General features: G+C 49.5%; 2 protein-coding genes across 3 annotated transcripts; one reads left to right on the top strand and one right to left on the bottom strand.

Moving 5' to 3' along the window:
* The first annotated feature begins 432 nt into the window (after window positions 1–432).
* On the top strand, window positions 433–5,267 carry LOC136494338 (tRNA-specific adenosine deaminase TAD3-like). 2 transcript variants are annotated; one of them, XM_066490502.1, is made up of 9 exons: window positions 433–604; window positions 694–745; window positions 1,326–1,399; window positions 2,370–2,491; window positions 2,711–2,793; window positions 3,879–3,960; window positions 4,155–4,616; window positions 4,719–4,846; window positions 4,930–5,267. In XM_066490502.1, the coding sequence occupies exons 1-9, from the start codon at window positions 544–546 to the stop codon at window positions 5,120–5,122; spliced, it is 1,257 nt and encodes a 418-aa protein (XP_066346599.1). In that variant the 5' UTR covers window positions 433–543; the 3' UTR covers window positions 5,123–5,267. The 2 variants fall into 2 exon arrangements, with proteins under 2 accessions (XP_066346599.1, XP_066346601.1); XM_066490504.1 differs by having other exon boundaries at window positions 438–604; window positions 4,737–4,846.
* A 3,312-nt stretch (window positions 5,268–8,579) lies between these two features.
* On the bottom strand, window positions 8,580–12,609 carry LOC136493461 (LRR receptor-like serine/threonine-protein kinase RGI1). The gene is given in 5 exon segments (XM_066489548.1): window positions 8,580–9,215; window positions 9,299–9,726; window positions 9,728–10,042; window positions 10,044–10,219; window positions 10,221–12,609. Coding segments are annotated over 5 exon segments (3,510 nt in total). The 5' UTR covers window positions 12,273–12,609; the 3' UTR covers window positions 8,580–8,676.
* Between the last annotated feature and the right edge of the window lie 341 nt (window positions 12,610–12,950).

Here is a 12,950-nt window from a genome sequence, read left to right as displayed (position 1 = left end):
AGTATATTTGTGTTTTCAGTCAAGTTCAAAGTACAAGCGGAAGTCATAGCTATCTTTGATTTTCTCTTGCTTAGCGCCAAACATTTGTAATGGCAATAGGCCAATAGTTTAATCCTGTTTTCGTGTTCCAGACAGTTCTTAGTTCCATTACCAAAAGATCCATACCTTGACCTATAAAATGCTGGAGGCTGGTTCAGTGCGTATCAAAGAACAAAACCAAACTCTAGCTTGTTAGAAGTATAGTGAAGTAGCTTCCTTGTATTTTGAATCTATCAATTAGTCCAAATATCCATCAGTTCAGGCAGTAAATCCCACTCTGTTCTTCAGTCTAGCTGTTTGTTTCCTTGTCAGATAGTTTAATTCTTGACACTCATTTCCATGCTCACCAAATGAGTTGGGCCAAATTCCCAGGCATCGAAACACACCATAGGACTCTTCAACTCATTGGCCGCCCTGCTACTTTACAACTGCTTTGCTTACCTATCAAATCTTCCTGTGATTTCTTTTTTCACTTCAGCTTCATTCCATTGAGAATCGGTCATCATGGCATGGGAGCTCATTGAGGTCCCGGGCAACCTGAATCCCTCTCTCCAAGACTCTACAGGTATTCCCTTTAATTGCTCTCAAAGTTAGTTTTTTTTTTCATGCTATCGTGATTTCATTTTATTAAAAACTGTTTCTTTGCCTTGCTAGTTGATGTGGTGGCCGCCAAGATTGATCCCAAGTTAGCCAGTACTCTCATTAGGTAAAGGATTTTTTTCCCTGTTCTTTTGGTCTGAATTTGAAACATTTTAGTAATACTCTTTACTGCTTAGCTATTTTTTACTGAAATTAACAAGAATTGGGGGCACTATCGCTTTATTTTTATGATATTTTGGCTCAAATAATAGATGGTGGGATGTGCTTTCAGTTGAGGAATGGTGTCCAGGAAATGAACCAATATCTAATTTTTGAATTTTAGTAACTCTTATGGGATAGGAACTAGCTGTTGTGTTTCCTGTACTCCATTCATTTTTAGTTCAGTAATCCTGTTTCATCCACTTGGGATGACATTCAATCCCAATTTAGTTCTCTCTGTCAATATGAAATCAATGTTAAGTTCATGATCTCATGGCCCAGTGTTTGTTATCTGAATGGGGGTGGCTTGTATACAGTTGACATGTTGGTCTTTTTTGTCTTTGAATTTTTTTTATGATGCAAACATGCTGATCGCTATCTCTTTTGTAAGTTGTGACACATTTTTCTGGGTTCACTGTTTGACCCAAAATTGTCCAATTTGTGTGATACCATTCCAAGTGATGTTTTCTTGATTCCGCTGCTTTCAGGCAGTTAAGCCAGGTATGCCCTTTGGAGAATCTGAGGCATGTAAAGCGTGTGCGTCGACGTACTGAATGTGGTGGTATATGCACTTCGTCTTGTTCTTTTTTTTTTTTGTTTGCCATCTGAGAGCACTACTCACGGAAGACATGCCATGACTGTCTAAATACACATGTTAATAAGACTCATGCCATAGCTGGAGAAATGCTCCCTGGCATGTCGATACATAAAAAACAATTGATTTTGCAGTGGAAAATAACCTTGTAACTGATTAAAATTTACTTTCGCATGATTATTAGTAGGCTTTTCACCAGGATGCAGGTTCATTTTTTTAAGGAAGCCGCTGGATGCTTTTTATTTATTTATACTGTAAATATTTGCACATGCAAAAGTAATTATTTTATCCTTTTATTCAAAGGCGTCCTCTATTAGTGTTAGAGTATGGCAGGGGCCTATTGGGCCTGGGCTGGATGTATAGCCCATTAGTGTTAGGGTTAATTAGAGATAAGGGTCGCTTGCTTAGGAGTAAGTAAACCTCTCTATATAAGGAGAGGAGATGTATCAATCTAATGAAGCAAAAATTAAGAAGGAAAACCCTTCCCTCTTGCCCGGCCGTGGGCAAACGCCCCGCGGCCGGCTCTCTCAACAGTACCCGCGATACTGTAGCGCCACGGGTACTGTAGCACGGCAGCCGCCGTCGCTCCCCTCGACTCTCTCCTCTCAATCCTAGCAGCCACATAACATCATCCTCCTGCTTTTCCCATCAGAGATACGGAACACTTCCAAAGAATAAGGATAAGAATCATGACTCTAGACGGAACATAAACTGAGAAACTAACAATAGCAATATTTCAAGTTAGATCTTCCATGTAACAAGTAATCATGCCAGAAACCTTGATCTAAAGTTAGGAAATGCAGAACCACTACTGTAGCATGGAAACAAAAATGAGGAGATCATCGTATATTTAATAAGCTAGGCTGGCTATTTAACTTATAATTATGTTGCAGAACTTTATTAACTCTCTAATTCTATGTTATATTATGTTTGGCAGGAAAATCTGAGTTATCAATAATCCTATGTGTTTCTACTGGGTCTGAACCTTGTAGCATACAGTTTTCTGAAGATCTACAAAAGATAGTGGATACTTATCAGCTGAGTCCTTTCACTGCAAAAGTAAGTAATGCTGCCATCTTTTGAGAAGCTTTGATCTTGTCATTTTTATTGAAAGTGTAGCATATGATTCTGGCTTGTTGATAAAAGTTTTTTAACTTTTTTATATCTTACCACTCTAGATGCATCAGAATTTGAATCCTTTGGAATGACTGGTGTTATCTAGCTTCCTTGTGCCCTTGCCATATATTGACGTTTACTATTGGTAAAAGTCTTTAACAGGTTGCCAAGTGTTGTGCTACATCAAAAGAGGAGTGGGAGGAACAGTGCAAACTTTGGCCAACATCTTACCATCCTGCATATGAGTATGACCTCACTACATGTCACATTATGCTCTCTTTTTTTCTCAAACACGCAGGAGAACTGCATGTCATTGCATTATTAAGAAGAAAAGGGCTTGTTACAACTAGTTTCTCATATTACATTGTGCCTGTTGTTAATACATACATGACCACAGCCTATCCATGTAGCCTCTACTGGCCTCTAGTGACAACAATACAACATGCCCTTAGCTCTGGCAAGGCACCATAGGAGTTGAATCGAGGATGAGCCATTTTGAAGATGGTATCATTCTGGTGCTTTCAGATCATCCAGGTGCCTAGAATGACCCAGAATTAAATCTCTTAGTGCATGACCATCACATTGGATCCACCTTCCCTGCTTCACCATTCTGCAAACACCTTGTTGTCTTGTCACATTATGCATTTGCTGTGGTATTTTGACATCATTAATCTTGTCGTCTTCTAAAGATACTTTTGTTTATAGTTCACTCAAACATACAAGATTTTCTAGGCCAAACTTGAAAGTAGATAAAGAAAATAATGTTGTAGCTGAAGCCCAAAAGGAACTAATTGCTAGCTATAACGTTTCAGTTACCATCACAGCACTTCTCTGAAGACTTTCAATTCCCAACCAGGGCTGCAGGAAATCTGCCCTATCTGATGTTGAAACACTAGCCATCTAGCGGCATGGCTCCATTCTGATGTGCCGCATAGTCATTCTTTAGGCAGCTGCATTAGTAAAATATTAATGCTCGTTGCTTTGACTTTGGCTGGTAGCGCATAGTTGCAGGGCCTAGAATGTTTGGTGAATGCACAGTATCATGGGTGGGCTTCTGGTTTGTCTTCAAATTTAGGTCATGATTTACGAATGACTAATCATATCTTTTCCTTGAATATTGTTAAAATTTGCTACAGCATGTGTTGTGATTACAGTAACATACTTTTGCATCAAATTGGCAGGATTTTACATAGTTTTGTTGCCTGTGGATGAAGTTTTACTATATTTTATGATAAAAATAGAGTTTTCTGTGGAGGCGTGGATACTGCAATTTTACTGAGTAGTATTCATGCAATTTTCTGCTCTCTTAGACTTCTATGTTAACTTACAGCCTTGATATTGTCCGTGGATTTCAAGAGGAGGAATTACCATCAATATTTAATTGCATGAAGACTGCTATTCAGTTATCAAAGGTAACCACTCTCTGGTAGTCCTTAAACTTTTCAGGGGTATTACATAGTAGGGCCATGAGCTATTAAATTTTGCAGTTACATATCCCTAAACTTGCTAACTGGTTCACTCAATCAGTCAAAATCTGCCTTGTTTGGTGTTTGATCATTTTTTGTTGTTGTTACTCATTTCCACTTTGTTTCTCTAACTGTACTAGGCGGGCAATGCTGCAATAATTGTTGATCCATCAAGCATGCAAATAATTGCAAAGGCCACGGACCAGACACACAAGCATGATATGCCTGTAGAAGGGAACGCGTTTTCTGAAGTGAAAGCAGATGTTACCTGCTCTTTGAATGAAGCAACTGATAATTACAGCAATTTGTCACTGCCAGGATCCTTTCTTCCTAAACGTAACAGTTTGAACATCGAAATCTCATGTATAAATCCTTGGGGATGGATGAGAAAAAGGACTTGTGAGCAGAAGCCATTGCCCTGTGATGGCTGTTTTGCATGGCATCCACTGAGACATGCTCCCATGGTTGCCATTGAAAATGCTGCTGAGAGGGATAGAACGATGTTCCCTTCTTCGACTTCAATAACCAAGCCAGATTCAAATGGCAATCCAGAGAACTGTTGTGATAATGAACCAGCAAAAAGGCTAAAGATGGATACAAAAGTGAGCTTGTTGCTTTTTATAATTTCTCATTGCAGTTGCTTATTTAGTGTTGCATGAAACTGGCAATAATGCATTCAATTTATCCTACCTTTTTCTGACAAGGTCAAATTTAAACATCAGGATAATGAGCAACTGGCATCTGAATCATTCTGCGGTGACTTGTCTGAAACCAGCAGACCATATCTCTGTACAGGATTTGATATCTACCTTGTTTGGGAACCATGCACAATGTATGTTCAATTTTTGTCCAGCTTGCACGTATTTTCTCCATTTACTACTGCTGATCTTACTTACGTGCTACTTTAATTTGAAGGTGTGCAATGGCACTTGTACATCATAGACTCAAGCGTGTGTTCTACGCTTTCCCCAATCCTGTTACTGGAGCACTCGGTGGAGTCTACAGGTTGCATGGGGAGAGAAGTCTAAATCATCACTACAATGTATTTAGGGTTTCAGTACCTGAGGCATACACGAATGGTTTGAATTATTGTTCGAAGGAATGCTGATCCAACATCCTGTTCCATTTTATTTAGAAAAAAGGATCTTGATTTACACTATGGATGTCATTTTTTTTTTGCACAAGGGCTTCAGATTAGGCCTAAGCTTGTCTTTTTGTATCATTAAAATTTTACCTATGTTGTATCACTAGAATATGCTCCCTCCGTTCTCTTTAATCGGATACTATAGATTTCTTTTATGGTCCTGGAAATATGGTACTGACCTGGAAGCTATTTTGTGTTTACTGTACACGATTATGCTTTGAGGTATTCGCAGATGTTGAATTAGCCGTGCAGTGTATTATAGTCCAACGGAGTGGTTTAGAAATTTTATTGGTTGTATACAACTTTTGAGCCAAGCGTCTCAGCCCAGCCGTTTTCTCTAGAGACTGCCAGTGTAAGGGGATGTTTGGTTTTACAGGAAAATTTTAGTCCCTGTTTCATTGGATGTTGGACACATGCATGAACTATTAAATATAGACGAAAAAAATAACTAATTGCACAGATTGTGGCTAATTTGCGAGACGAATTTTTTAAGCCTAATTAGTCCATGATCTGACAATGTGGTGCTATAGTAAATATGTGCTAATAGCGGATTAATTAGGCTTAATAAATTCGTCTCGTAAATTAGTCTCCATCTATGTAATTAGTTTTATAATTAACTCATATTTAGTTCTCCTAAATAGCATCCGAACGTCCGATGTGACATGGATTTAGTCCATGGAACCAAACACCCCCTAAATATGCAGAATGAAGAATGTCAGGCAAGAAGCAACATGAAAAATACCCCACTTCTATAGAAACAGGAGTCCAGCAAGCTCCCATCAAAAAACAAAACTCATTTTTGACTAGTCAAAAAATTTTAGGTTGACTAAACATTTATAAAAAGAACCAATGCTTTTGATAGCCCCCCCCCCCCCCCCGCGCGCGAACGGACCTCGCCCGTGTCCGCGTCGCCCTTGTTCGCGGGGCGGACCCTGCCCTCGCCCACACGCGCCCCTGCTCCTATCGTGTGCTCCCGCCATGCGTCGCACCGCGTGCCCCTACTCAGACTCGCGCCTCCCATTACAGCCGTACTCCATCTGACTACCGCAGACCCTGTCGAGGTCTGTGCCACCGACAGGCTCCACACCGGCGACCTCCGTGCCACTCCGTAGCATCAAGTTCCATGCCGGCGTTGAGCTCCGCGTCGATTAGCCTCCATTTTTGTCCAAGCAACAAGTAGATGCATTGCGTCGATCGAGATGTTGCAATGGTTGTACACGTATGTTGCAAGCTTTGTTCCTAATGTTTCATCTGTTTTTTTAAACGTATGTTGCAAGTGTGTTTATCTGAATATTGCATATGTTTCACACACATGTTTGCAAGTGTTTTATCTGGATGTTGTATATGCTTTTGCAATGGTTTCAAATGTTTTTCTGGTGTTTTTTAAAGTGTTTCAGACGCATGTTTTAAGTGTTTCATCTGCCTTCAGAATTATGTTGCAAGTGTTGTATCTGAATATTTCAAAAGTAGATTGGGTGTTGCAACTCTCCTCCTCGACTTCTACTGCCTCGCCTCAGTGTCTCCTCCTCTCGGCACTGGCTGGGCATCCGCCGCCTCATGCCTCTCTTATCGATGCTGGTGACGTTCAGGGCGGCATGGGCCCCACGAGGGCGCGCGAAACGGCGTGAAAATTTGTTTGTAGGCACATGCGTCCGGACATCCTATCCACGCCCGGGTGCTAGCAAGCGGTAATGCTATGTCCAGGACGTCCGTCCGTTCGGTCAATCCCGTTGGTGCGCCACGATGCCCATGAACCTCTCCTATCCGCTCCTATATCCACTTCCCTTTGGGCATCGTAATTTCTTTAAAAAATCGCCATAGCGCCGCGCCTGCTCCTTGATCGCGCTCCGCCGCGCCTCCCGCCCACCTTCCTCTCTGTCGCCGCGCCGGGGCCCATCCCGCGCTGCTCTGCGACCCACGCCATGCCCCCATCCACTTCGCCCGTTGCAAAAGGAGAGGCAGGGGAGGCCTACGCCTGTGCCCCCATCCAGCGTGCCCCGTCGGCGCGAAGGGGAGGTCGTCGGGCTACGGCTGGGGTGTACGCTGGAACGTTGCTCTCGACGTTCCCCAGACCCGAGCTTGCTGGCTACCGGAGTTCCTCACCAGGTAGGTTGTGGCCACTAGCGACACTGTGTTTAAATAAGTGTTTCAGGCATTTCAAACTTATGTTTCAAGTGTTTTCATCTGAATGTTGCAAATAGATCTTGGATGTTGCATATGTTGCAAGCCTATGTTTCAAGTGTTTAAGGTGTTTCAGACGTATGTTTCAAGTGCTTCATTTGGATGTTGCATATGTTACTATGACTCTATATGAATGTTTCAAGTGTTTCACATGTGTTCACATTCATGTTGCAAGTGTTTATCTGGATGTTACAAAAGTAGATCTCGATGTTGCATATGTTGCTATGACTAAACACATATGTTTCAAACGTATGTTTCAAGTGTTTCATCTGTTTCAGATGTATGTTGTAAGTGTTTCATCTGGATATTTTAAAGTAGATGTGGAAGAGCACATGTTTCATCTACCGCAACCGTCCTGCTGCTGCTGGGAGCGCCGTCGTGGGTCACCGTGCGAGCACCTGAGCTTGGCAGACGCCTCCGCGGCACGCATCCGCAAGCAGGGCAGGTGACTGGGACCCACATGGGGCCTGGGGATGGACGCGGGTGCGGCATGCGGACACGGGGGCACTAACACTGGATGGGATGCGGACTCGGGGCGTGAGATGCGGTGTGGGATAACGCGCGGAAGCTGCGTCTGGACGAGATGTCAGCCCTTAACATCTATAATACTGAGTGTGAAATATATTTTAATAGGAAGATGTATAGTGTAAGGACTCTTAGCCTTTTTTCTTTCTTAGGAGTGTAATATAATTATATACAATTCTCCAGTATGTTAGAGAAAAATATTTTTATAACATAAATGTCGATGCTATTTTTTATAAGTTTAGATAAATTTAGTAAAGTTTGAACTGCTTCAAACATATAGAATTACATTCTTTTATGGCTGGAGGGAATACGCTGGAAGTCAGAACTCAGCCATTACATCCAAAACCTCTGATGCTTGCGCTGCACAGTCAGGCTCTGCCTCTCGTCAGCAAATCTTGCACAACTGCATGGAAACGCAACCATATTCTCACCTTTATTCGAACAAGCATACACTAAGCACTCATCAAAAGGGCATCAAGACACTCTGGATGCGTTCGGCTGGCTGGCCGCGTTCGGCTGGGCTGGCCGTCGCACTCACAAAATCACTGCTCGCATGAACAGTGATTCAGCCAAACAGTTTCTCCTCGCAACAATCAGTCGGAACAGTATTTTAGTTTATTTTCCAGTCCTGTCGAACAGCTCATCTAGTCCTAGGTCCTGGAAACAAGAACAAATGCAAAAAAAAAAAAAAAAACAAGAACAAATGCCAAAAAAAAAAAACTACCCTCTCATTTACACAGCTCGCCGCATACTTGCTCCAAAACGCATGCATCACAGAAGCTAACGTCACAAGCCTGCTCAGTTCAGCAACATCAGCCAAAGGGCGACTTGGCCTTGTTGGACGAGGAGTAGATGGCAGAGAAGCTGCTACTGCTGCAGCTGTGGCTGTTGCTGGGGCCCTGCCGGCACGGCGGCGTGCTGGACGTCGACGACGACGCGTCCTTGGCAGCTGTCGCCGCCGCCGCGTTGGCATGAACATGATGCGGAGGAGGCGACGAGCCTCCCTTGAGGAGGACGTCCACGTTGTCCACGTCCTCGCGCTCGAGCCGGATCTCCTTGAGCATGGCCGCCACGTCCTTCATCGTCGGCCGGTCGTCGGGCGCCGCGCTCACGCACAGCAGCGCCACGCCCATCACCTGCATCATCTCCTCCACCTCCGAGCTCGACCGGCCCCTGAGCGCCGGGTCCAGCACGTCGGCGCGGTCCCTGCACCGCCGCACCCAGTCCACCACGTGCAGCCCGTCCGGGATCGTTGGGTCGATCGGCTGCTTCCCCGTCAGCACCTCCAACACCACCACGCCGTAGCTGTACACGTCGCTCTTCTCCGTGATCTTCATCATGTACCCATACTCTGCAGCAGGATCGTTGTTCGTTTCTTCATCAACAATTTTATTTCATCAGAAATTTATTTATTCAGGCATCGAACGTACGTACCAGGCGCAATGTAGCCATAGGAGCCGGCGACGGTGTTGGAGGACCGGCCAAAGTCGCCGTCCTCGACGAGCTTGGCGAGGCCGAAGTCAGCGATGTAGGCTTCGAAGTCGAGGCCGATGAGGATGTTGTTGGCCTTGATGTCACGGTGCACGATGGGCGGCACGCAGTCGTGGTGAAGGTACGCGATCCCCTGCGCGGCGCCGAGCACGATGCGGTAGCGCACGTCCCACTCCAGCTGCGCTCCGGCGCCGCGCCGCTCGTGGAGCACCGCGCCCAGGCTGCCGTTGGCCATGTAGTCGTACATGAGCAGCCGGGTGCTCTTGTTCCAGCAGCACCCCAGGAACCGCACGATGTTCTTGTGCCGGATGGAGCCCAGCGTGCGAACCTCCGCCGAGAACGAGTCCCGGACGCGGCCGCTCGTGCCGTCGTCCACCTTGCATGTCGCCGTTGCGGGCCGTGTGGGTGCTGGGCCACAGCTTCTTCACGGCGATCACCTCGCCGGTGTCGATGCTCACGCGGTACACCACGCCGGAGCAGCCCTTGCCGATGATGTTGCCGTCCACCAGGCTCCTCACCACCTGGTCGACGGAGAAGCTCACCTTCTGGAACGGCGTGAACTGCCACGGCCACGACAGCTCGCCGCCGCTCTCGGAGTCGCTGCCACTGCCGCCACTGCCATTCTTCCCTCCAAAGCCCATCCGCCACGCTCGAAGTATGCCGATCATGCCGAGGACCATCGCCACCTGTCGCGGTTACCAGCAGCGCGATGGTGAGCTTGAGGCGGCGCACGCGCTGGGCGTCTTCGGCCGTGTTCGTCACTGGGTGACCGTTGGCGTCGATGCTCACGAAGCATACGTCCCCGCCTTTGGTGCAGAGCCCAGCGTTGCCGGCGAGGCAGGACGTCGAGAGCTGCCGGAATAAGCTTCGTGTCCGGGAGGTACCCAGAGAAGTTGTTGTTGGACACGTTGAGCGTGACAAGGTTGTCGAGCCCGGCGAGCGGCGCGAGGCTGCCGTCGAGCGTGTTATACGAGAGGTCGAGCACCGAGAGCTTGCTCAGCGCGGACATCTTGGATGGGATCGGCCCGGTGAGGCCGTTCCGGCTCAAGTTCAGCGCGATGTCGAGCCAGTCGATGCCGCAGAGCTCGTCGGGGATGTTTCCGGTGAGCTCGTTGTCACTCAGGTCGAGGAGCTCCAGGTTGCGGCACTGCCCGAGCGCCGGCGGTATCGGCCCCGACAGCGAGTTGCCGCTGAGCACGAGCCTGCTCAGCGTCTCCAGCCTGCCGAGCGCGTCTGGCACGGCGCCGTTGAGCCTGTTGTGCGAGACGTCGAGCTCCTGCAGGCCGTGCACCGCGGCGAGCGACTCCGGCAGCGGCCCGGTGAGCGAGTTGTTGCTGAGGTCAAGCATCTGGAGCTGCGAGCAGTTTCCCAGCTCGGCCGGCACCGGCCCGGCCAGCCGGTTGCTCCCGAGGTCAAGGAAGTTGATGCTCTTCATGCCGGACACGGACGCCGGGATGGATCCGGCAATGCGGTTGCTGCCGAGGCGCAGGCGCACGAGGCTGGCGGCCTTGCCGATCTCCGGCGGCAGCAGGCCGGAGAGGTCGTTGGACAGGAGCAGCAGCTTGGTGAGGTTGCGGAGCAGGAAGAGGCCCGGCGGTATGACGCCGGTGAGGTGGTTGTGCGAGAGGTCGAGCGCCTGAAGGTTGGACAGGGACGCGAGCGTGGGCGGGATGGCGCCCTCCAGCTGGTTCTGCCACGCGAAGACCACCTGCAGCGCCGTCAGCCGGCCGAGCTCGGGAGGGATGAGGCCGGAGATCTCGTTGGTGTCGACCTGCAGCTGCACCAGCGACGTGGCGTTGGCGAGCTCCGGCGGGATGGTGCCGGTGATGTTGTTGTCGCTGAGCATGAGGTCCTGCAGCGCCGTGAGCCGGCCCAGCGACTGCGGGATGGTGCTGGAGATGGAGTTGATGGAGAGGTCGAGCGAGACGAGCGAGGTGAGGTTGCCGAAGGAGTCGGGGATGGGGCCCGTGAGCGCGTTCTGCCACAGCAGCAGCTTCTGCAGCTGCGGCAGCGCGCCGAGCGACGGGGGGAGCGGGCCGGACAGCGAGTTCTCGTAGAGGTAGATGTTGGTGAGGTTGGAGCAGTTCCCCAGCTCCGGCGGGATGGCGCCGGAGAGCGCCGTGGTGTAGATGGACAGCGTCTGGAGGCTCTGGAGCTGGCCCAGCGACGCCGGGAGCGGGCCGGAGATCTTGGTGTCGGCGAGGCCGAGCACGACGAGGCTGGACAGCCTGGAGAACAAGTCCGGTATCATCCCCGCCAGGTCATGGTTCCCGCCCGCGCGCAGCGACTCGAGCAGGCGCAGGTCGCTGAGCGACGGCGGGAGCTCGCCGGAGAGGCGGTTGTCGAAGAGGAGCAGGTTCCGGAGCGTCGGCGCGAGAGCGGCCAGCTCCGGCGGGATGGGCCCGGAGAGCTGGTTGGAGTTGAGCGCGAGCGTCTCGAGCGCCGTGGCGTTCCCGAGCGACGGCGGGATGGGGCCCGTGAGCGCGTTGCCGCTGAGATCGAGCACGGCGAGGCGGCGGCACCGCCACAGGTCGTCGGGGACGCCGCCGGTGAGGTTGGCATCGGAGACGACAAAGGACACGAGCCCCGGCAGCGCGGCGCAGAGGCCTGAGGCAGGGAGTGTGGCGCCCGCGAGGTGCACGGACTGGAACGACACGGACGTGACGGTCCCGCCGGCGCAGGAGACGTGCGACCAGTTGCACGGGGACGAGGCGGCCGGCGACCAGTCCGGTGGCCGCGCGGCCGTGGTGTTGAGCCAGGCCGTCAGGAAGGCGACCTCTGATGAAGGCGCGCCTGCTGCACTGGTTGACGCGGCGAAGAGGAGGTGGAGTAAGAGAAGGGGAAGGGGGAGGGGGAGGAGAAGGAGGCGGCGGCGGCGCATGGGGCTTGGCGATGGCAATGGCAAGGGCAGCCGCATGAAAAAGTGCGCGGTGTTTGGGGGCTCGGCTCGGGCGGTGCACAATGGCACCAAGCCAAGCAAGGCTGCTTGCTTGCTTGCTGGCCTGGCTGGCCCTGGGAGTGCCGGCTGGGCGATGATCTCAATGGAGACGGAAGAAGAGAATGGATTCAATGCAGATCGACTGCGGGGGGATCGGAGCGGAGAGGAGGAGGAGACGAGACGGCTCAGCTCGCACACTGTCACAGTCTCTCTCTCTCGTTTTTCTCTCTCTCTCTCTTCCTCAAAACCCTCAAAGGTGTTTGCTTGTGTCCTGCTCCTTGCTTGGTCTGGTTCAGGCAGCTGCAGCAGGAGGAGGTGGACGATGAATGGGTGCTTGCATCAACGCAGCATTGGGCTCCTCGAAACCCTCGCTGCAGTACTTGTTCTTTCTCATTTCTCTTGGTGTTTGGTAGTGGAGTGGAGAGTGTGTGTGAGCGCGTATCGGAGAGCGGGAAAGAAATTAGTGTGGGCATAGGGCACTGACAAATTAATTAATGGGAGGGAGGGGATTAGTTTAGACTGGTGCTGATGTGTGCCCTTCAGCTAGCCATTGTGCTGTAGTATTTGGGTAAGGGCGTGTTTAGATGCAAAAATTTTTGGGTTTTGACTACTGTAGCACTTTCGTTTGTATTTGATAATTAGTGTTTAATTATGGAC

The sequence above is a fragment of the Miscanthus floridulus genome, chromosome 11 (assembly GCF_019320115.1).
Source record: "Miscanthus floridulus cultivar M001 chromosome 11, ASM1932011v1, whole genome shotgun sequence".
NCBI lineage: Eukaryota > Viridiplantae > Streptophyta > Magnoliopsida > Poales > Poaceae > Miscanthus > Miscanthus floridulus.
The sequence above is the reverse complement of the archived record's forward strand: the minus strand, read 5'-3'. Positions and strand labels throughout refer to the sequence as shown.